The 25,408-nt window shown below is 38.3% G+C and overlaps 2 protein-coding genes across 3 annotated transcripts; one reads left to right on the top strand and one right to left on the bottom strand.

The window, feature by feature from the left end:
• Positions 1 to 157: 157 nt before the first annotated feature.
• On the bottom strand, positions 158 to 13,904 carry LOC134667558 (putative uncharacterized protein DDB_G0282499). Its single transcript, XM_063524988.1, has 5 exons — positions 13,743 to 13,904; positions 6,342 to 6,436; positions 4,955 to 5,908; positions 4,141 to 4,374; positions 158 to 3,323 (listed from the first exon to the last, which is right to left on the bottom strand). The coding sequence occupies exons 1-4, from the start codon at positions 13,879 to 13,881 to the stop codon at positions 4,147 to 4,149; spliced, it is 1,416 nt and encodes a 471-aa protein (XP_063381058.1). The 5' UTR covers positions 13,882 to 13,904; the 3' UTR covers positions 158 to 3,323; positions 4,141 to 4,146.
• A 1,274-nt stretch (positions 13,905 to 15,178) lies between these two features.
• On the top strand, positions 15,179 to 24,272 carry LOC134667567 (autophagy protein 12-like). Of its 2 annotated transcripts, XM_063525000.1 has the most exons (5): positions 15,179 to 15,372; positions 21,545 to 21,681; positions 22,409 to 22,684; positions 22,907 to 23,797; positions 24,172 to 24,272. In XM_063525000.1, the coding sequence occupies exons 1-3, from the start codon at positions 15,261 to 15,263 to the stop codon at positions 22,529 to 22,531; spliced, it is 372 nt and encodes a 123-aa protein (XP_063381070.1). In that variant the 5' UTR covers positions 15,179 to 15,260; the 3' UTR covers positions 22,532 to 22,684; positions 22,907 to 23,797; positions 24,172 to 24,272. The 2 variants fall into 2 exon arrangements, with proteins under 2 accessions (XP_063381070.1, XP_063381069.1); XM_063524999.1 differs by having other exon boundaries at positions 22,907 to 24,272.
• Positions 24,273 to 25,408: the final 1,136 nt, after the last annotated feature.

Genomic DNA, 25,408 nt, shown 5'->3' with positions numbered 1-25,408 from the left:
CGGCAAAAGGTACCTTATGGCGGCTGGCGCTTACGTCGCATAGCGCCGCAATAATATTGGAGCGGCGTTAATAATAGCGTAAGCGCCAACCGCCATAAGTTACCTTTACCCGTGGGACGTCACATATGTAAATACATACATGAATAAAACAACATCACATAGAGGAAATAACACTTTATTACCGCCTCGTACATTAATTAGAACACCTTTACACGTCAATTTTAAAAACTGCGGCGCTTTGAACAGGCACATTTACACGACGAAATATAAAAAGTAAAAAATACAATTTCACTTAAAACTTAAGTACTATACCTACTCTAAAAGTATCATCATTTGACATCAAAGTTACGGATACTCAAAAATAAATCTATAGGTACGATAAGTACCCTTACCAAGAGTTACTGACAGTGTCAAGTTACGTAGACGTTAGCGTATAATTATTTTACAGTACATATCATATGGTCTTATTTTCCCGCACTAGTGCGTAAAATAGCACTTTTCGTGCGTATGTCAAAGGGCCATATGTACTGTAAAACGTTGTATAATATATTATACGATACATGTACGAATAGTCAATTTCCTCTTTTCCGCACTTGTATCGTAAATAACTAATATGCTACTAAAAGATTAAATACATTTTTCTCAATATTATCCTATAATTAACATTAAAAACAAGCATTCATTCATGTAATTCATTAACCCTTTAATTGCCAAGATTTTTTTTTAATTGCCTAGAACTTTTTTTAATCAACTTACAAGGGACGCACCAAATCACGTCAAATGAACATTAAGGGACGCACCAAATCAAGTCAAATGAACATTTTAGTAAATAAATAGTACCTATCATTAGTATCTGGGCTACACAAAAGTTTACAAAACAGTAAACAAAGCAACAAACGATGTTAGCATGTGCGTGACATTTTTAGAAAATAAAAACGGCGGTCAAAAGTATTACAATTACATGTCCGATCATTCTAACCTACTAGCGCTTCGGAAAAGACCGTATTCGCCGAGAAGAAACGCCGCAAGAAACTCGGCAGTCCTACAAACACACATACACACACACTCTTATTCTTACTTTACTCTTATAATAAACACATTATTTGCTTTATTGAGCTTGGGCCCATTTAGACGATGCGAGAACTCGCATGCGAGTTTCATTACATTGCGGGTTTTGATCGGTTGAATTTGGACGTAACCGTAAAACAGTCCACAATGTAACTAAAATCGCATGCGAGTTTCTGCGCCGTGTAAATCAGCCCTTAATGAGTTTATGGAGTACAAAATAAGTACCTAAACTTAGATTTTAATTTAATCTTAAAATTGTATAAGTATTAATTATGTGAAATGTCACAAATCTTATTTTGTAAATACTGAATATTGTGACATGTAATACGAATTATTATGAAATATTATTTTGGTATATACATTAACCCCCCATAAACGCGTTACAAGCCTCATTTAGCCAATAATCGTTAGTCTTTATATGTCATTTTGACTTATCCGTGTGTAAGAAAGGGATAAAACATAATGAGACCCGTAAAGTTTTATGAATAAGGGAGATTATGCAACCGCCGCGCCGATACCTTTACCCGTGGGAAATTTCATCTATTCTGCTGTAAACAGTGTTATCTTATCTCATTCCCACAAATGTGGTTCCAGAAAAAATGATAACTTAAAACAATTGAAGGGTGGGAACAAAACACTCATTCTATAATTGATGACAATTTTGAACCTTAGTTGCAACGAGTTAAGGTCTACTATAGTATAGCAAAGTATGCAGTCAATAGTTCAGGAATTTTAAGGACCTCGTGTCGAATTCCAACAGTAAAGTTGAAGAAATATACGAGTGACAGATGTTTTTAGAGTGCTTTTACGTGCCATTCAATTTTGGGTTTTGTCATGACCTTTACCGCTCTTTGTTTTGCCTAGTAAAAAAATATTGACTGATAACTCTAATGATTTATGAACATAGAAAATCAACATTTTAGAATGATACATTTGTATAATTTCAGATCTGGCTAAAATACTTGAATACAGGCTTCAATTTGTCTTAGAGTCAGACCAAGAAAAGTCTACAGAGATTTTGAGAGCATACGCAGTGCAAGTGTCATTTATACGACATACATTCATAGAAGTTAAGCGTTTAAATTAAAGTAACACCTGTACTGCGAGTGTTGTTAAATTTCTGCAGACTTTTCTTGGTCTAACTCTAGGTACATAATTTGATATTAATTTCTTAAATAATATTTTTATAATAATAAAAACATTGTCAACATTAAAACAAAATAGTTTGCGTAGGTATACTTAAAGAAAGTGTCAGTAATAATGGCATCAATAATATACGGGGTGTGGCCTACATGACTACTACAAATACAAATAATTAAAACATAGATTCTACTCCTCAAACGGTGACACTTTTGTTCTACAACTTTTAAAAATTATGAATTATTTAGACCTCCTATTTTTCATACAAAATAAATATTATCTTCAATGGACGCCATCGCCACGCCATATCATTGTGATTGACGTTGCTTGTCACGCGTTAAACAAAACAAAATTCGCAATACATTGCGTCTTTGTGTATTAAAACTCAAACCACAAGTTATTTTTAAAAGTCGCTGAACAAATGTTAGTCAGTATGAGGAGTACAGCCTACAGTTTAATTTTTTGCTCATATTACAGGCCACACCCGGTATACCTACCTACATAATTACATTAATTACTTACTATTACGTGTGATGTAAACCCACACTCGTATTTGGATGGATTTCATTATGTAGCACTCACAGTCAAACTACTATTACCTGTTTATATAAAATCACCGAGTTATCTATAATTACTACGGAGTATTTAATTAAAATAATTGTTCAATTATAATTATATTTAACCGTTCTTACCATAAAGGTTGTGTCATTAAAAAATACAAAATGTAAGTATATTCGAATTCTGTACGAAATATTACTATTATTACATTCATTGTTTTTGTAGCATAATGTCTAGGAACTGGTTCTTTTTCATACAAAAAATACCGGCATTATTACGTTCCTTTTCGTTCTTTCGTTGATTCAGTGCGTAAAGAGCATAACATAATTAAAAATATTGGGTAATATGTATAATATTGGGTTTAAAAAAAACCGGTTCCATTCTGAGCCTTGAAATAATGCATTTAAATTTAAAACCTAATTAATTAAAAATTATAAAATATCAAATACAAAAGTATTGTTAAAATAAAATTTTGCTACTATTTGTATAATAATAATAATTAATCCATATTTTCCGATTTCGTCGTTTCATTGCGCAAAATTCATTCACTTCCGTACCTAGAAACAAACATTGAAGATTTAGTCAAATATTTCTTATATGGATATACATATTTATTGTGACTGTCCGATCACAAAAGGAGTCGTAATAAAATTAATAAACTAATCTCATGGCTCCTACACACGATGGGCCAACGCCGGCAACTCCAAGGGACGCAGCAATGCGGTAAAATGAGATAGCAATATCACTTGCTCCCTCGCATAAATGCGTCCCTTGGAGTGGCCGTCGTTGGCCCATCGTGTAGAGGAGCCATCAGGTAGGCTAGGCTTCTTGGTAGAGTTGGGTTGGCAAGAATAGTGCCGCCAACTCACCACGCAAAATAAGCGCAATAATATGACGTCGAGATGCGGAAATCAAGCCCGCGAGAACCTATAACGGCTATAACCTATAACTAACCTCAAAATAACCTTAAACTGTAAATTGTCAGTAAAAAACCGGGCAAGTGCGAGTCGGACTCGCGCACGAAGGGTTCCGTACCATAATGCAAAAAAAAAACAAAAAAAAGCAAAAAGAAAACGGTCACCCATCCAAGTACTGACCCCTCCCGAGTCTCCCGACGTTGCTTAACTTTGGTCAAAAATCACGTTTGTTGTATGGGAGCCCCATTTAAATCTTTATTTTATTCTGTTTTTAGTATTTGTTGTTATAGCGGCAACAGAAATACATCATCTGTGAAAATTTCAACTGTCTAGCTATCACGGTTCGTGAGATACAGCCTGGTGACAGACGGACGGACGGACGGACGGACGGACGGACAGCGAAGTCTTAGTAATAGGGTCCCGTTTTACCCTTTGGGTACGGAACCCTAAAACTTACCTCATATTAACCAGCGTTCTGTCGAGCCAGCATCTTCTGCCTAACCACTTCATCTCGTTCCCTCAGCTGCCTCTCAAGCCGGGTCCCCAAGTCCTCGTTCAAGGTCACCTGTTGTTGCGCGTTGGTCTCGTATTTCTTTAAAAGTTCGCTGGCGTAGTCCGACGGCTTGAAGGACTTGGTTTCGCGGTCTTTGGTGGGTTCCGTGGCACTTGTTGACGTGTTGCGAGATGTGACCTGGAGAGGTGGGTTGTGAATGTGAGTTTGGATACTTTGGATAGTAGGCAATTCCAGACGGTTGGCGTAACAGTTAGCGTCAAAAGTAACTGAACACCCTCTCTAACATGCTCTAATAATTAACAAGAAGATTTTTCCCTATAGGTATGTAGAACAAAATATTACACTGTGACAGATAAGTACTTTAGAAAGGGAACTGTACAGCTATCTCTATTTAAAAAACCGGGCAAGTGCGAGTCGGACTCGCCCATCGAGGGTTCCGTACTTTTTAGTATTTTTTGTTATAGCGGCAACATCATCATCTGTGAAAATTTCAACTATCTGGCTATCACGGTTCATGAGATACAGCCTGGTGATAGACAGACGGACGGACGGACGGACAGCGGAGTTTTAGTAATAGGGTCCCGTTTTACCCTTTGGGTACGGAACCCTAAAAAAGATATATTATTACATACCTAAATTCTACGAATTCAGGAATCGAACCCGGTCAAATATTTATCATTAACATTTAGTTTCTCTGAGTTTTCTGATATTTTAGACATATTGGCATAAAAATATTAATTATCTTGATAATACTTACGCTCGAAGCCGTCTTCTTTTTAAACGTGATACAATCCTTTAACACCAAAGGCTCCTGCAACTGTGGCTTAGGCTTCGGACACTCCATACTATTAAACCACCCATTTACTTTTGATATTGAATCCTGATCTACATAATTAACATTAGTTTCGCTGCTTGATGTTGAAGGCATTTCCTTTACTTCACTAACTTCATTTTCAATTTGTTTTTCAACAGTTGGAGGCGTCTCAAAATATTCCGGCTTTATAAGCTTCACTGGTTTTTCATCAGGAACAACACCAAGTTTAAGCAAAGTTGCTATAGCGACGTTTTTCTGCCTTTTGGTTTTTAGTGAATTGTCAGCCGATGATGCTATGATCGTGGATTTTACTTTCTCTTGTAGCTCTTTTATTTCTTCTGATTTAGGTTTTTCTATTTGTCTCTTTGGAAGACCATTTGCTAGTAAATTTACTTTTGGTGTTATTATTTGTTCTTCCTGATTAGTTTGTGATTCAGGTTGCACAGACTTTATATTTGCGTTAGCTGTTTCATTGCGTTCTGGAACGTCTTTTATACTTTTGCTCTTAAACATATTGATATTATTAAATGTCGGTATTTCTTTTTTAGTTTCGCAAGTAGTTGCATTTATTCTATCTTCTTGTGAATCTTTAACACTTTTGCTCTTAAACATATTATTATTAAACATTGGTAGTCCATTCTGTTTTGTTCCATTAACATTTGATTGAGATGGAGCTACATTTTCATTAGCTATCCTTAGCTTAGCTTTAGATCCATGAAAATTATTATTTTTCTTTGGAGAATACTTTGGAACATTTCTATTAGAGTTAAAGCCACTGCCTGGGACATATTCTCCAGCGTGAGGGTTTAGCTTGCTTATGCTAATTTCATCTGTTGCTCTATTTCGGAATAGAGTCATTGGCTCGTTATTATCTCTTGTATCCTCCAAATTGCTCACCTAGAACAATGATTTAATTACTTTCATTAGTAACCCAAAAAACAGATAGTTATTTATTTCAACACATTTGACGAACACACAATTGGGTCACAAATATGTACCTAAGTATTTGCACAAAAATAAGCGAACCAATGTTGTCAAATGGCGCTGAAAACTCTCTCTCTTACCATTTTGAGCAGGAGAGATAAATGGAGCAAAATTGTAACACTCTGCCACCCTAGAGGGCATAAAAGAAACAGAAGTAGATTTAAAAGATGGTCCTATGAAATCAAAGACATGGCTGGAAGGAACATGGACCAGATTAGTGCAAATATGTAGCAAAGGGGGAGGCCTGTGCCCAAAGGCACACAGAATCGGTTATCATAGATTAAGGAAAACTGTAGATATAGTATAAAAATGTATTTCTGAAATAAGGCTATAAATAAATAAATACCATTTTGAGCATGTTCGAGATGCCGGCCAGGTCTGGGCCCGTGCCGTCGTCTGCGGACGGTCCGTGGCCTCTGAAGAAGTAGCTCATCTCATCCTCTGCAAAGATATATCTGTTTAGTATCGCTTTCACACTAACTGCTGTATGTTGTGTCTCGCTCCAGCCTATGCGCGTGGTTGGCGCGTTGTGGTTGCGCAATGTGGTGGCCAAGCCGTTTAGTAAGGACAAGGGACATTAAATTTAGTTAGACGCATAATACATTAATATAAACGGACATACTGCATAATACATACTACAAACGGGGGACCATTAACACCAAGGACTAAACAGGCCTAAAAATTTAGGATTAACACAAGCAACTGCAAAAAGTAATATCTAAGCGCTGAACGAACGGATTATTCCTGTGGAGCTTTCTGTTATGTAGTAAGTGTTTACAGATTTCTTAAAATAAAATTAAATAATTTACAGATTTCTTAAAATAAAATTAAATAATTTACAGATTACTTAAAATAAAATTAAATAATTTAGTCTATATATGTATACTTCCCACTGCTGGGCACAGGGCACAGGCCTCTCAAGCATGGGAGGCAGGGGCGTATTTTGAAATTCGGCACCCCGGGCCAATAAGTTTCGCCGCCCCAAAAGTCGTATTTTGAAATTTGGCGCCCCAGGCCAGTAAGTTTTGCCACCCCAAAAGTCAAGGAAGAAAAACAAAAAAAGCATGACGCCAGGGACGGCGTACGCCGCCCTTGAACAAATTTGGTAAAACCATTCTGATGAATGAATATTAAAATGACATACATATATATGACAGTTGCTACCAGAAAAGGTACTAATTCTATTGTAAGGTGCATTAGTTACTGTGTGAAACGAAACGTATTGAGTGAGCGAGACAGTATGCTTGAAGATACTTTAGAAAGAAAGGGAAGAATGATTGATTGAATGAAAGAGATAGAAATAGGATTAGGTTAGAGTAAGTTGAGAAAGAAATATATTCATTATGGCCGAAAACGTTGTTTCAATTCTTACATGTCGCGCGGACAAATTGGGATATTTATTTAAATCTAAAGTTATAAATAACTAATCGCACTAAAGTTTATCTAAAATTCGAGTATACGTTTTATATTCAATAAAAACTGAAGGAAATACGTTATATTTCTAATAAACTAGGGAACATCGGCGTATAATCATACACAATGGACAGTACGCGAGAGGAGGATTTGGAGGAGTTTACGGTGAATCAGCTCAAGGCAGAGCTCAGGTCCAGGTATTTGCCCGTCACAGGGAACAAGGATGAATTGGTGGCACGTTTACACCAAGACAACATTTCGAAACAGGAACATGGGATATTGGAGGAGTATAAGATGGAACGTACGAAGAGGTTATCACAAGAAGTCGAGCTTAAAAATCTCCAAATTCAGCTCGATCAGATAAAAAAGGATGACGGTAATAATGGTACTACACCAGGTACGTCCACATCAGATAATACTTTATTGCAAATTTTGCACACTCAATCTATGATTTTGCAACAGATTACTAGTCCGACACAACAAACATTGCAAGTCTATTCTACAACAGACACAAGTCAAGCAATTCCTTTATTTGGCGGTAACAGGTCAGAAAGTGCGACTGATTGGATAAAACAAGTAGAAAGAATTGCAAAGTTAGCAAATTGGTCAGACAATTTAACATTAGTAAACGCATCAATGAGGCTTAGGGGTCCTGCAAGTAATTGGCATAAGGCCATAGGTAAAAATTTAGGTAACTGGCATGAATGGAAAGCCAAATTGTGTGAGAGATTTTCTTTGAAGATGTCATTTGCTGAATTTATAACATTTCAGGCTAAGAGGACACTGCGGAACACAGAAACTATCACGGAATACATTTACAGTAAAAATGCTTTATTTGTTAAATCACCATGTACTATTCCAGAAGCAGACAAAGTGTCATTGATCCTGGAGGGCATCTGGGACTCTCGTTGGGCCATTCCGCTAGCATCCCATTGTTGTAAGGATGTGGAAGGATTGCTGTCGCATGCTGCTGCTTTGGACAATATTAGAAAAATTATGCCAAGAGATAAGTTTAATAGAAGTGAAACCGTAAGTAACACCACTGAAATCCAAAAATATAACAAGTTTATTCCTAAATTCAACCCACAAGTTGACCGTAAAGAAGATCAATTTTGCTATAGGTGTAGAGCTAAAGGTCACGTGTCATACGATTGTAAAATGCCGTCTAAAACAGGCATAAATGCAGAAATCACAAATAATAAAGCCAATTACAATAAATTTGATCAAAAGTCCAATAAGCCCCAACCGTCAACAAGTTCATCACAAAAAGCTAATGCCAATGAAAATCAAATAAGTTGTATTCAAGAGGAAGGTCCCAATGTAACACTAATTCCTGTAACTATTAATGGATGCCTTAAATTAGATGCTTTGCCTGATTCAGGTTCAGTTATCACAATCATGGATAAGGATGCCTTGCCTCAAGACACTGAAGTCTACCCATGGACTAAAGGAGCCTACAAGGTTGCCGGAAATCAACTAACACCTATAGGATGGATGTCTGCTCGTATTGAGGTAGGAAACATTGATTATGTTATGCCCCAAGTTGCTATATGCCAAAACCTACCTGTCCCTATGATTATTGGGAAAGACTGGCAATTTGCTGTATACGCTCGCATAATACATGAACCTGATGGTAAAGTGTGCATAATAACGCCTACTCATACTGAATATTTTCCAGCTTTTACAAGAAAAGAAGCTTCAATTGCATGTTGTGTGTCAAACAATAACTCTGTGCATCAAGTGCTGCTAAATAACAAACAGAAAGTAATGGATTTAGTGTCTGAATATGAGGATATATTCAAAAAGGATGAAAATGATATAGGAAAATTCCCAGATTTTGAATTAGAAATAAAGCTGACCAGTGATAAGCCTGTTAGTTGTAAGCCTTACAGATTACCAGAACCTGAACGAGTTTTTTTGAAAGAGACTGTAGAAACATGGCTTCGACAAAAAATATGCAGATTGTCAAATTCACCATATGCCGCACCAATGTTTGTAGTGTCACAACCGTTCCATGACACCACACCATACAGGCCAGTAGTTGATTATTCTAAAACCATAAACCCCATTACTGTTTTGGATACACAACCAATTGAGAGAATGGAAGACATCATTTCAACAATTTCCCAGTATATATATAAATTCAAGCTAGACATTTATCATGCTTATCATAATATATGCATCAGAGAAGAGGACATATTTAAAACAGCTGTTGTAACCCAGGACTACCATATAGAGTTTCTAAGAGTAATGTTTGGACTTGTCGGAGGGCCTTCTATAATGTCAAAGGTCATTAAGTCAACATATGGAAATTTATATGAAGAAGGAGTCCGAGCTTATTTTGATGACATTACAGGAGGCTCCAACACTATAGAAGAATTTATCAAATTATTAAGGAAAGTTTTTGAAGTAACTAGACAGAAAAACCTGAAGCTTAACAAAGAAAAATGTATTTTCATAGACACTGAAATACCATTATTTGGAAAGATAGTTGGCCATTTACAAGAGAAGACTGATCCTAAAAGAACAGCCGCAGTTGAGCAATACCAAACATTATCATCTATAAAAGAGGTACAATCATTTTTAGGATTTACAGGAACATTTCGTCGATTTATTAAAAACTATGCCGCTATAGCTCAACCACTAAATAATCTTCTGAAAAAAGACAAGTCACAGACAATTGAAGAAAAACAAAAGTCCAAAAATAAAACCATAAAACTAACTGAGGAACAACAAAACGCATTTTTGACGCTAAAAGAACTAGTTGTGACAGCACCAATTTTGACAAACTTTCAACAGAATGCTGAAACAATTGTGGAAACAGACAGTAGTTATCAAGGCCTCGGTGCATGCTTACTACAAATTCAAAATGGTGAAAGAAAAGTAATAGAGTATGCAAGTAGAAGTTTGACAGACGCGGAAACCAGGTACCACATTAACGAGTTAGAAGTAACAGCAGTACATTGGGCAATCGTGAACAAATTTCGAATTTACCTACTGGGCACAGAGTTTACACTGATAACTGACAGCTATTCAACAGCATATATCATAAATAAGGCTAAACTCAACAGAAAATTTGCAAGGTATGTCATAGATTTGGCACCATTCAATTTTACACCTGTCCATCGACCAGGAAAACAAAATGTAATCGCAGACCACTTATCGAGATATCCACTGAGCGAGGTATGTCTAACAGTTGTTAGTAGTAATATGGAAAAGCTAAAATTGGCACAACAGAAAGATGCGTTCATTCAACAAATAAAGGCAAAATTGGCTAAAGATATAACAACACAGCATTTAAAACAAATAAATGATTCATTTAAAATGTCTGAGGGCATATTACTCCATGTAAACAATGAAGAGCTTACAAATAAGGAAAAAATAGTTGTGCCACAAGCATTAAGATCTTCAGTTTTGAAAATGGCACATGACGATAATGGGCATTTGGATTTCAGCACTACTATAAACAAAATCAAGAGTAAATACTGGTGGAGATCTCTACGACAAGATGTTAAGGCATATACAGCAGCATGCATGACATGTGCAAGGACCAACCGACGGACCAAGTTGGCATATGGAAAAATGGGAGAACGACCTATCCCAAATACACCAATGCAAGTCATTTCATCTGACCACATAGTGGCATTACCACCAACAACATCTGGTAACACCTATATATTTGTCCATATAGATCATGCCACTAGATATGTGTTTGCTAAACCATCATGTACTTTGTCAGCACAAAGTGTGATGAACACAATAGAAGATGACATAATATATGTGTATGGACCTCCATTAACATACATATCTGACAGCGCACCCTGTTTTACCAGCCAGTTAACACAGAAGTTTTTTTCAAAATATGGGATTGAACATGTACCAACTACTCCTTACACAGCTCAGAGTAATGGTCTTGTGGAAAGGGCAAACGCTGTGATAGTATCAACTCTGACTAAGTTTGCATTGAATAATGCAAAAGAATGGGATAAACTGCTACCCAAGGCTATTTTATCTATAAATATATCGAAACAGAAAACTACTGGATACTCACCATTCTATTTAATGCATGGATACCATCCCAGAATTCCTCCTAATGAAATCCATATTGGAACACTAATAGAGGACAGTGACAGATGCCATCAATTAGACCTTTTAACAGAAGCAAGGAAATTGGCACTAGAACGGATAGAAAACATACACTTATATAACAAGAAGAAATATGATTTAAGACGACTAGAACATAATTTCAAGGAAGGCAGTTTTGTTGTGTATGAATGGTATAAACCAACAGACACCAAGCTCACGCCAAGGTTCAAAGGTCCATTTAAAATATTAAAGAAGATTGGCTCAGTATGCTACGAAATACAAGATATCAACAAGCCAAGTGTCAAGAAAATTGTCCACACTCAATTTTTAAAACCTTTAGAGACACCACATAATCTAGATTTAATTTCAGATTTTTCAGCAGATGATGACAACCAGTACACTAATGATGAACAACCTGTAGATGGCCACCCCGATGATGACAGCCATGAATGCCATTATGATGCAACCCCGCAGGATGCCAGCTCTGATGAGTACCACAGTAGCGAGGAACTGCCACCCGAACACGACGACCATATCCAAGATGACACCACTAAAGACGACCATTCCAGTGACGTCAGCAGCACACGTCCGTTTGTAACATCCAGAGGCCGGCATACAAAGTTACCCCAAAAATACTAGGCTACTAAATGTAGGTAAATATAATTATAACACATAGTAGCAGTAGTGCTGTAATTTCATTTTCACCATAAGTTTGTAACAGATAACAATTAAAAATACAAAGCTTTTTTGTTTTCCCTAAGTAATTGTTATGTCAATAAAGTAAAAATCCATTTCCAAATTTTCGTTACATAGATTGCTAGTATATTATTTTATTTTTATTAACAAAATACAAGTAGTAATGTTATATCTGTTTAACAAAAAAAATCCAATTTTCAGTCATCTATAAGTTACTTTAAAATGAAGTTCACTTTAATAAATGCAATAAATATATGTATGTAACTGCAAGTAAAAGCTATAATACCTAATGTTTTCCATAACGTCAAAATGTAAAGTAATCCATTTTATTATCTTTCAGTACATTTCTGAATCATATGCCTGTCAATTTGATACAGATTGATCTAGATACTTGCCACTATCAGAACCAGAAAAACTAGACAATGTTATTATTATTGAACACTATAGTAAATATATGTCAATATGTAGTTATGGATTGATAGATAGCATATTAATAACTTAATGTATTTGTCACTTAGCAAATGCCTCCTTATAGTAGTAAAATTCCATATTACAGTGTATATTACACATACATACTATATAATTTTGATAAAAAATAAATAATTAGATTTCACTACAAGACTTGGTAACATTATTAAACACTATAAAGTTGCAGTTGCTAAATTAGAAAATAAGTAGGTATAGGTTGTATTATTAGTAAGGTTCTTTTTTTTATTCTCTCTCAAGAAAACAACAGTTTCTTACTAACACTTTTATTTCATGTAATTTCAGTAACAAGAGTTTCATTAAGTTATGTAAGTAATAACTAAAACATATTTGCATGTACCTATTAAATAATTAGATATACATAAATTAAGTACCTAACGCAGAGAACATGTAAGGTGTGTGAAATATACATGTACAAAGAGTGTCTATTTGCACATATATATTTCAGAGGGCATGTAAGGTGCATTAGTTACTGTGTGAAACGAAACGTATTGAGTGAGCGAGACAGTATGCTTGAAGATACTTTAGAAAGAAAGGGAAGAATGATTGATTGAATGAAAGAGATAGAAATAGGATTAGGTTAGAGTAAGTTGAGAAAGAAATATATTCATTATGGCCGAAAACGTTGTTTCAATTCTTACACTATAATGGCAATTTTATAAAATAGATATACATACATTTGCATGGCCGACTATATTACATCCTCATTTTATAAAATACATATTATGTCAATTTTATAAACCTCAGATTAAAAGTTGTTATATTCATAATTTTACTGGGCTTGGGCATACTTAACAATTTGTACCTTTAAATAAATATCACTGGAACTTTCTTTGTTATAAATTAAATTGGAAATAAAATCCCTTCTACAAGATTATATCATTGTGTGCATAGATATAATGATTAGAATGTTTTAAATAAGTAAGAAACTACCCTAATCAACACATCCTATTCATCTATGTCCAGTAGGTAGAGACACATTGTATTTTTGTTATTGTATGTTAAACTTGTACACTTTAACCTAGTTTACATTCGCACTGCTATTTCCAGAACATTCTGAACTTACCATTGGGTGTTTCATAGCGAATAGGCGGAGGCCGTTCCCCGGCCACTACATGTTGGTCCAGATCCTCAATCCCAGTCCGGCGCCCGTTCACCTCACCAATGTCCCTCAGGAGATCTGCCTTTGTCCGCCAGCCGCTCATTTTGGTACTATCTGTTCACATAAATAGATAAATAGTGAGATAAATACTACACTTACTCGGTATATTTAGGTATTTAAATAAAAGAAAACAAACAATTTGTATATTTCTGGGTAGTTATAACATTTATTGGTTAACCAACCAATTATAAAACCGCGGATCCATCACTGAACAACCTGACTTTTAACTGGCTTAAGGAGTCATTTTGAGGGTAGATTTTGTTTACTTTTATTTAAATACCGAAAGAAACAGAGTATAGATGCTCACTATAAAAATGTGTTGCTAATTCTGCATTTTACAATCAAAATATTTATACGAAATAACACACGGATGAGAGACTGCGTAAACATACATTTTTTAACCCGTTAGAATCCCGCTAGTATAAAATTGGTTGTCAAGAGGTTTCTAATTTGTATAGCCATATTGCAACAAGTTGTGACAAGAATGAAGAGTTTTTGTCAAGAAAAGTTCATCATGCAGGCTAATGATTATGAAATCAATTTCAACACACGTTAACGCTACATTTTTTGCTGTTTTGGCAGAATTTTGGTTTATACGTCATAGAACCATTTATGAGGATAAATAAAGGGACGCAGGCTACAAACAAGGTACTCACTGCACAGATGAACTCCACGTAAGCGTAAAATAAAACACTTAATCTCATACGGTAAGAAATGACTAGAATGTTAAGACGTCATTGTTATAAAATACAATAAAATAATAATATTAAAACGAAACGAAATAATATAAGCTTTCAACCATCTTTCAACAGAACTATCATAGAGTAACTTCTATGACAATGACATAAGCATAGATTTATGGACATAAGTTACTTACTCTATAACAAAGACACGACTGCACTGACTACACTGAATGAAGTGCAACGACTGCGTGAACCAACTTGCACCTGCTGCATACTACTGAGTTTGACTTGATTGACTGTATAACCTTCTATGGTTAAAATGAAATGACAATGTCTCGTTTTAACTTCACAAAGAGACTTCCGCGTTACATATTATGCACCGGTCACGGTGCGGTGCGGTAGTGTGTTTCGACTTTTACTGACACCTTTATGGCTCCTCTTCACGTTGGGCCAACGCCAACGCCAACGAGGGACGCATTTATGCGTTAGAAAGAGCAAGTGATATTGCTATCTCATTCTACCGCATGGCTGCGTCCCTCGTTGGCGTTGGCGTTGGCCCAACGTGAAGAGGAGCCTTTAAATAGTTTGAGACATTGAATAAGCCATCCATTTTAATATGATGAACTGTCAATGTCAAATCGACGACTCGACTCGATAGATATTTTTGTGAAGTCAACACAAATTACTCGTATTAATTGCATACAATATATTTTTCAAAATTGTAGTGTTATTTATAACAATGAGTGATGAAAAATCAGAGGATAACACGGCGAGTTTATCTAGCGCAACAGAAACTTTGAAAATAGAAGATAAAGATAATGGCGACGCCGGGAAATCTGATAAAGTGAAAAGTAAATATTTTTACCGTAATTTTACCTAACTTTGCTAATTACGCTCAACAGGCTAATTAATTTTAAAAGATTTGATAAAATTGTTATTTTTACCAAAGACACAATGGAACGTCGAGGTTATCACAACTCATAGACTAGGAATCCTCTAGACGGAGTTTAGAGCAATTATTTCATGCAACCGATGATGCCAAAAATGCGGGGGTGCGCGGGACGAGGTGAGCGAAGTCCCGTGCCGTGATTGGTCCGTTCAAAAGACGAACGAGTTCACGGACGTCGCACAAAGACACTTTCGACTCGAACATGAAGTAAAATTACCGTATGCGTGGCAGAGGGGGTAGCGCGACTATGCTCAGTCTGGAGGATGTTTTGTCTGTGTTACAACTGATAAACATAGTTTAGTTATAATTTACGTTGTATAGGTCTTGTTTCTATTAGACCTACACAATGGTGCTCGTTTCAAACTTGTATTGGTCAGAGTACGTGATGCACCCAAAATTTTCTCCTTGCGACACCTTCAGGCGAAGCTCGCCCCCCTCACCCCCGTTTTGTAAACCCACTCCCCCTTCAAATATTGCTGTAATCCCTTATTTCATAGTAATTCCATACAAACTTTAACCATGGATATCTCCATAACCATGGGGTTCCGCGCCATGGGGGTTGGATTGGGGGGTAGTAATAGCAGCGTTTTACCTACCATTAAAACGCTTATTAAGCGATAACCTTATTTGAAGCCTAACATAAATAAATAATTTGAGAGTAGCGAACTTGATTTCCTGTCACAGATCGGTCAAACCACGAATACTCCCCACTCCATCCCTACCTTGTGACGTCAGGTCCTGTGCACCAGGTGGGGCAACGAGGCAGGTAGCGCTCGGGGCCCTCGTCATTGGCTCTCAAATAAGAATGTACCAGGCAGAATTTAAATGTTAGGCTTCAAATAAGGTTATCGCTTAATAAGCGTTTTAATGGTAGGTAAAACGCTGCTATTAAGCTTTGAACCGTTATTTGAAGCCTAACATAAATAAATAATTTGAGATCTGTTTGGTATCGCCTGGTGCACAGTATGACGCCAATGTGATTAGGAAAATAGGGAATAGAAATCTAAAATACATTATGTATATCAATCTTTATATTCAAATCATATTCGTTTGCAATAATTACATACAATTTCACATAAGTATATGAATCAAAATTATGGCTAATTATATGAAATTGCACCACACTTTACATAAGAATCATTGCTTATGCCTAGTATAATCTAGATATTTAAGAGAAGATACATAAGAGAATCACATTAAATTAGGTAACGTGTAAATATCATAATAATTACCTACTTTTAGAAATTAGATTATAAGTACACAACAGTTCACCAATGGGCAAGTTAAATTTAAGTACATTTATCATCAAGATACACAGTTTAATATCTACTTACATTTAGGTGTATATTTTGTAAATAAAGCTATTGATCGTATAGTCATTAATTATATTCATTATTCACCTATTGGTATAAACAAATTAGCACATGATTGTGACGGCAAATTAGCAGGTTGAACTGGACGACAATAGTATTTTAGAAATGTATTTTCTGACCTCCAATTTCCTCTGGCCAGAATCTCATCTAGTGGGATATTCTCAACCCAGCTTTTAGATGCTACCGCAGGCCGGACGCTGCCAGCACTAGCTTTAATGCCGGCCTGCAGTAGAATCTTTCGTATCCATCCAGATATATTTGTACGTGAGGCAGCCTTTGGCTGTCCACATGTTGTCAAAAATAAATTATCAACACCGCAAGCTATACGTCTAGGTTGCGATAGCAAAATGACTCTTTTCACCCAAAATAATGGATCTAAGACTTTGCTATCTTTATTTTGAAAGATTTGCCATCCAGATTGACGATTTAGTACTGTGTCAGTTTTAGATCCATATTTGGGCCAGAAAATTATAGAACTATCGGCCTCAATACAGCTATTATCACCTACAGTCAATAATGTCAAGTCATGCACACGACGACCAGAGCATAATAATAATAAAATAGCAGCGCGAGCAGAACATTCGTATAAACTATTCTCATTGCAATTATTACTCTTTAACCAATTTACAAGGATGTCTGTATCCCATATAGGAGCTTTTTTATTTTTTATACTCGAATTTCGTATAGATTTTAATGCTTGACGTACCAATATATGTGAGCTAAGGGGGATATTTAAGCTTGGATCACATAGAGTTGAAACTGCAGATTTGTATACTAATATAGTATTATAAGCCAGACCTTGCTTAAGGTGAAGGTCAATTAAGAATTTAGCCAAATCAGCCCCCTGTGGTTTCGACATACTAACGGAATTTTGATTAGCCCAAACGCACCATTTTTGCCACGCATTTTTGTAAGTTTTAATGGAAGAATCCCGCCAACTTTTTTGTAAAAAATTTATATGATCTTGTGACCATCCATTTAAGCTGGCTGACCACCCCCACATCTCCAGACCTCCAGAGTCATGTCCTGTGTCATGGGAGGAGGAAGGCCGGTGGTCGCGTCCACCAAAACTTGGTCTAGGTTGTAAATTGTGAACGGGGGACCCAGAGCCCTGTTCTTGAGGTCCGGTCTCCAGAACACTTTCAACCAACGTGGGGCTACGATCAAATATATCCCTCTCGCAGTGTTGAGGTGTTGCAGCACGCGGGGTATCAGAAAGGGGGGTGGAAATACCCACGCTAGGGGGTAATCCCACGTTTGGCTGAAGGCATCGTAAAGGCTGGCCTGTCTGTCCGTCAGGTCCAGCGTGCCGTATATTGGGAGAACATGGGCTACTGACGACGCAAATAGGTCTATTGATGGACGGCCGAACTTGGAAAAATTTGATTCATTATTTTGGGGGACAGGTGCCACTCGGGAGGCCTCGTAAGGCGAGACAGGTGATCGGCTTCGCCGTTGTACCGGCCTGGCAAATAATGTATTTCTATGTGAATCTTGAACCGGTCTAGGACTCTGAATATTTGATGGGAGATCTCCATCAGGCGGGGTGACCTTGTGCCCCCTTCGTTTCTTAAATAGGCAACTACCGTTCTGTTGTCCGATTGAATTAACAGAGAGGCACCGACTAGGTGCCGACAGTGACCTTTTAGGGCGTGGTAGATTGCCAACATCTCGCGCTGATTGGAGTGAAGTTTTGCTTCCTCTGGAGTCCAGAGGCCCCACAGCTTGAGATTGTCTAGCTGGGCCCCCCACGCTTGCCCCGATGCGTCCGTCACTAGATAGTTGGTTGGGTAATGAATTGGGGAAGTCATCGCTAGATTTGTGCACCACCACTTTAACTCGTTTAACGCATGTGTTGGTATCGAATAAAGGTGGCGTGGATTTTTGAGCAACAGATTTTGGCAATGACTTAATAGCGCTCTGTGATTCAGACGACCCCTGGGTACCATAAAGCTGGCAAAATTTACCATCCCTACTAGACTCTGAATTTCGTTTGCATTGCCCGTTCTTCGATTTAGCAAGTTTTGTGCTTTTTGTCGAAAGCTTTGCATTTTTTGAAGCGGCAGAGACTTTTCGTTTCTGTGTGGGTCCCAAATCACGCCCAAGTACTGGAGGCTCTTTTGGGGGGTCAATACCGATTTGGCATAGTTGACTTGCCAGCCTAGGTATTCTAATAGGCGGGTAGCTTCTAAAGCCTGCTTGGCTAAAATTTGGGGGTCCTGATTGGCCATTAAGAAGTCGTCCAAGTAAACAACTATTCGAAATCCCTTTTCTCTGAGTAACTGAGCCACCCAATTTGTCAGGGATGCAAAGACTTTTGGGGCACAGGCTATGCCGAAAGGTAAACAGGTCATTTGCATTAATTGATTGTCGTAAACTAATCGGAGGAAACATCGATGTGCTTTGGCAATTGGAAGATGGAAATATGCATTTGATAAATCGATTTTTATTAGCCAGTCGTTTGGTTGCAAGAATGTGGGTATTCTGTGCATGTTCATTAAGCGAAAAGGTTTCACTAAAACGTACTCGTTTAGACTTTTTAAATTGAAGATCGGGCGGGCCGACCCGTCGCTTTTCGGTATTATGAACATTGGGGATACGAAGCTGGGGCTGGGATCTACAGGTTCCAACACGCTCATTTGCAACATTTGATTTATAATGCGATCCATTTCGCAACTTTTGGGAGTCATCAATGGATGATTTACTACATTTGGTACCATCAAAGGGGGTTTGGCTATAAAAGGGATTCGAAAGTTTTGAATAATCTGAATTAAGGATGTTGGAGCCTGTAAATCCTTCCAATGTTGCACAAAATCTATTAAACGGCCAGCCCGAAAATCGCTCAAGTCACAACTTCCGCCTACCTTGCCCTCGTGTTGAGGATGGGCCCGAGAACCTACCTCCGCGGTAGCTATTGGCAAAAGTGTCGTTGCTTTGAAAACCTTTATTAGCCCTTTGTCGAGGCGGCTTTGTCTGTTGATTATATTTTTGGTTAAAGCGAGGGTAGTCGCGAGGTTGCGACTGATAATTCACAAACGGGTTGGGCAATGGCATCCGATTTGTGTAATCAGGGTATGTGTAATTAGTATTAAACAAAGGAGGTGCTTTGTTTGGATAGGTGTTAGCATAACTAGGCATGGCCTGAGTTTGCTGTTGTGGCTGAGCTTGCGCAGCAGCTTTGTGACTAGAGGGCGCCCTGGGCGGCCAAAATATTTTAGAGGATCCACCGGCCTTTTCAATTGCATTGGCAAACAGTTCTTCATTAAATAAATTCTCACAAGTGGGTGGAATTTTCTTCAAGCTAGCTTTCAGAAAATTGTCCTTGACTGATCGTAACATATTATCGCGCCTTTGCTGTATTAATTCGGCCCTATGGCCACAAGCTATTTGCAAAGCGTCATTACTAATTTTTTGAAAGCTACCCTGCACAAAAATTTCATTTAATTTTTCCTCCAGTAATTTCGGGGTGATTTGGGCAACTGAATTTGACCAAGCAACCAAATCTTTAAAACCGGTCTGAGCCGCCTCATTTTGTTTAATAAGGGCCTGAGTGATAGTAGCAAATCCACGTTCAATAAGTGCTAGAGAGTTAAACTTATCAAATGGCTTGAGCTCATCGTTCGTCTCTAGATACGTGAAACCTGGCGAAGAACAGTATTGTTTTTGTACGTCTGCATAGCGCACACTATCCCAGTCCTCTGAATTGAATCGTTGGATGTTATTAATCAAGCTGACTAAGTCTGGCCTCGATTTGGGTATAGTCGGTTCTTTCAAAACCGTACCAAGCGGTAATTGAAATGAGCACCCGGGTGCAGGCTGCTCAGCACGAGCCGGGGGCGGGGGCGGAAGGTAGGCTGAAAGGCAGCGTTATTCGCGATGAAATGTGATATTCCACTTACTTGTTCACTTAAATACCTTATTGTGGATTCCATGCGACGGCGTTTATTCTTGCGTCGCTTTGTGTGCTTCGCAGCCTTCCTTTTGCTTCCCACTTGCGAAGGTCCGGGTTCCTGTGCCTCCGCAGGTGGCCTCGGGGTATTTTCCATAGGGGCAGTATCCGTGGAAGAACTACTGGTTGAATCTGAATCAGAGGACTCACCTGTATCGTGGTCCATTTTTTAAAATAATTTAATTTAAAAACCGAACGGTAACACCGTTTTACAAAGTTAAAGTTTTTAATAAACGACCGATTGCTACGGCAAACAAGACGCCAATGACGAGGGCCCCGAGCGCTACCTGCCTCGTTGCCCCACCTGGTGCACAGGACCTGACGTCACAAGGTAGGGATGGAGTGGGGAGTATTCGTGGTTTGACCGATCTGTGACAGGAAATCAAGTTCGCTACTCTCAAATTATTTATTTATGTTAGGCTTCAAATAACGGTTCAAAGCTTAACAAGATTTATCGGAACTAAATGTTCCAGAATGTTGCTAGCACAAGGAATTTATTACCATTATAAGTTTGTACAGTCAAGGAATTTAAATTCCGACCCATTTCGTACTTTGTCACAGTGACAATCAATATGAAAGCCGCTAGAGACCTCATACGGTTGTCACTGTGACAAAGTACGAAATGGGTCGGAATTTAAATTCCTTGACTGTACCTATATGGTCGCCTAGTACAAGTTTTGCTTAGTTTGAGACTAGGTTGATCTGTGTAAGATTGCCCCCAAATATTATCATTAATATATTTAACTTTCCAGTTGACATATTATTGAAGGCAACAGGCAACGCTCCGATCATGAAGAAGAAGAAGTGGGCCGTGGACGCAGAGAAGCCCATCGGCTGGATCATGGAGTTTGTCAAGAAGTACTTGAAGCTGGAACCAGATGAGAGGCTTGTATGTACCAGTACTAATTATCTTCTTTTACAAGCTTTTATTGAACTTGCAATGTTAACTATGTATGAGTTGCAATATTTCTGCCATCTGTAAACCTCTTCCTTGTCTTAGCCTGTTGTGGCATGGCAGAGGGATGTAATGATTGTGGGTATGCATTGTCAGCATTCCGCGCGCCTATGGGAGGCCCAACCAGTTTTGAAGGCATAACCTGTACCTTAGTCATTTCCCGCTCATGCTTGTGTAAATACACTCTCTCTTTTTCTTTAGCCTTTTTCTACCCTTCGTGTAGGCCTCCTTCATTTTACGGCATTCGTCACGGTCTTGTGCAATCTGGAGCCACTTCTTCCCCGCAGTCCTTTTGATGTCGTCCCAACACATCTTGGGTCTACTTTGAGGACGCTCTTCCCCCCATGGTTACCACTAGTAGTCTTTACTCCACGAATCGGTCTTTCGTGCTATATGACCCGCCCATTCCCACTTCAAATTTGCTACGCGTTTTACAACATCCGTTGACCTTGCTCTGCTGTCTTAGCCACTCTTTCGTTTTACGGTCTCTCAATGTGACCCCCACCAGTTTTCTCTCTAGCGCCCTCTGTGTGTGTGAATACACATAATTAATTAAGTATCCGCATTTATTATTACCACTCCCAGATTCCCTAAAATGGGCACTCTTTACCAGTGATCTCCAAGCTGCTGTAAACCTAAAACGGTGATATTATTTTTTCAGTTCCTGTACGTGAACCAGACATTTGCTCCGTCCCCGGACCAGATAGTGAAGAACCTGTATGAGTGTTTCGGCACAGACGGCAAACTGGTGCTGCACTACTGCAAGAGCCAGGCGTGGGGCTGAATGGAAATACGTCAATATGGATGCCTCATAACCACCGTAGGCTTAAGAGTCTCAAGGAACCGTCGCCAAAATGTCGCCCCCAAATAATAGAAGTTACATTCTTATTTTAAAAAGACATGCGTATGCTATCATAATCGTTGCAGACATTTCTTGGTCTATAGACCTCGCGTTGAAATGAGTCCTCGCCTGCGCGGTACTGGGACGGCGGCACCTTCCCCGCCACCCGCACGTCGTCCCTCCCCGTCGCCCCCGTACCGCGCAGGCGAGGACTGAAATGAGTGCGGTACGGGGGCGACGGGGAGGGACGACGTGCGGGTGGCGGGGAAGGTGCCGCCGTCCCAGTACCGCGCAGGCGAGGACTCATTTCAACGCGAGGTCTATAACTATTTAGGGCCGTCAAAACGTTCGCATGATTTTAAGGCATGGGAAATTTCATACTTTACTGTTGTTTGACGTTAATCGCTCAGTTAAATGTGGTTCATGCAACTGGACCTTAAACTTTGAAAATGACATGCAAATAAGCTAGGGACACACTTAGCCCACGTAGGCGAAATCTGAACCCTGAAATTTGTATGCTAAGAAACATGAAGTCTGACCGAATATATCATCGTTGTCAAGAGGACGCTGTTATTCTCATGGGTGACACTTCAGTTCAGTATGAAAAAATCGTTCCAGTGAAATTTCGCAACATGGCGCGTGATCATATATTCCTGGTCTTGTCACACGCAATGCAACGCGTGACAAGTATGTTTATAAAGGCCCCTGTACACAATGGGCCAGCGCCGCCGGCCAGTCCAAGAGACGCAGCCATGCGGTAGAATGAGATAGCAATATCATTTGCTCTAACGCATAAATGCGTCCCCCAGACTGGCCCATTGTGTACAGGGAGTTTAGCATACAAATTGAGAGGGTTTAGCATACAAACAGGGTTCAGATTGTCATAATGCATTGCATTATGTTGGGTATGTTGGATAAGTGTGTCTCGGCTTTTTCGGTGACATCGGTAGAGCTCATAAAATGTAATAGCCGCTTAAAGCTCAACACCCATAGGTAATATATTAAAATATCCATATTTAAAGTGAGGTTTAGACTAGTAAGAACTTGTATGCAATTTTCATTACATTTCGGTATTTGATCTAACTTTTGAATGCAATTTGCTATAGTTTTAGTAGTCGGCAATGTAACTTACATGCAAGTTGTTGCTAGTCTAGGCCTCGTTTTATCACTTATAATTTGGATTTAAATCTTAAAGTGTCTGATGAATTAGTGATGGATACAACCAATACTATACCGGGTGTGGCCTGTAACACGAGCAAATAATTAAAACATAGACTGTACTCCTCAAACGGTGACACTTTTATTCAACAACTTTTAAAAATTATGAAGTATTTAGACTCCCTATTTTTCATACAAAATAAATATTATCTTCAATGGACGCCATCGTCACGCCATATCATTGTGATATTTGTGTTTGACTTGTCAAGGCTTAAATATAATAAAATTCGCAATACATTGCGTCTTTGAATAACCTTTAAAGTGTATTAAAAATCAAACTACAAGTTATTTTTAAAAGTCGCTGAACAAATGTTGATCAGTATGAGGAGTACAGCCTACAGTTAAATTTTTTGCTCATATTACAGGCCACACCCGGTATAAGTTGTAAATATTATTTCTTAAGCTATTTTATATGTGATAATGTAACTTACTTAGTCACTATTGTAAGTATATATTTAAATCAACACACGTGTCTTTTATTTGTTACTTTAGAAATCATATCGCGGTCAATTTTAGGATTCCGTAGTCAACTAGGAAACTTTATTAACCCTTTACCAGATTGACAGTTCAAAAATGACAATCCAATGTCAGTCTTACTCATCGAAAATAGAACACGTGTTTGAAGTGCCGTATGTGGGAAATATGTATCCCTTAGCCTGGTAAAGGGTTAAACTCTAGGCAGATTTATATAGTTATTCCAATTCATTGCACATTTAAGTAATTTTGCACTTGACTGCATCCTGTCCTCAGCGCCAATTAAGATAACGACAAGGATTTTAGTTATATACATATTTCCCACATACGGCACTTCAAACATGTGTTCTATTTTCGATGATTAAGACTGACATTCGATTGTCATTTTTGAAATGTCAGCCTGGTAAAGGGTTAACTCACTGTTTAGTCAGGCGTGGCTCACTCCGCGATTTCATCGCGTTGCCACAAGTACACGCGGCTGACACCAATTTTGGCGTCTAGCAGCAAAAGTTGCCGCGCACCGCTACGGAACGGACGCCTGCTCGCGCTTGCGCCACCTTGCGGTCATATTTAATAAACGCGTTTTGTTAGAAAGTGAATCTTCTGTACCTAGTACTATTATTTATTTTATGGTTTAGTGAAGTTTTTATTTAACAATACATTTTTCAGGGTCTATGCCAGGGAACGAAATAAAAGAAATCAAATATTTCAAAACGTATATTATATTATACACTTCAGTCTGTTAGATTAAATATGGTCAGATCTATTCTGGCTATAATTAACACATTCACTGCCAGACAAAAGAAAATAACACGATTAATACGATTTCAGTCATGTGTTAGGTACGCTCTTTTGCGTAGCCTGGTACTCTCTTCCCGTCTTTTCGTGGTCACGTGACTGACACAAGCCTACGTCATCATGCAACAGCGCTATATGATGATATGCTATAGCGCTATGTACAGTGGCAATGTTATTGTGACGTAGGCTTGTGTCACTCTGGGAAGAGAAGACCATGTTTTATTAGACTATGCTACCAGCGGTAACCCGGCTAGTGGGTTGTCTGGCATCTGAGCAAAAATTACGAGCGCCTACTAGGACCCGGGTACGTCCTTAAACTACGTCCAGGAC

This window comes from Cydia fagiglandana, chromosome 9 (genome assembly GCF_963556715.1).
Source record: "Cydia fagiglandana chromosome 9, ilCydFagi1.1, whole genome shotgun sequence".
In the NCBI taxonomy this organism is placed as follows: domain Eukaryota; kingdom Metazoa; phylum Arthropoda; class Insecta; order Lepidoptera; family Tortricidae; genus Cydia; species Cydia fagiglandana.
The sequence above is the reverse complement of the archived record's forward strand: the minus strand, read 5'-3'. Positions and strand labels throughout refer to the sequence as shown.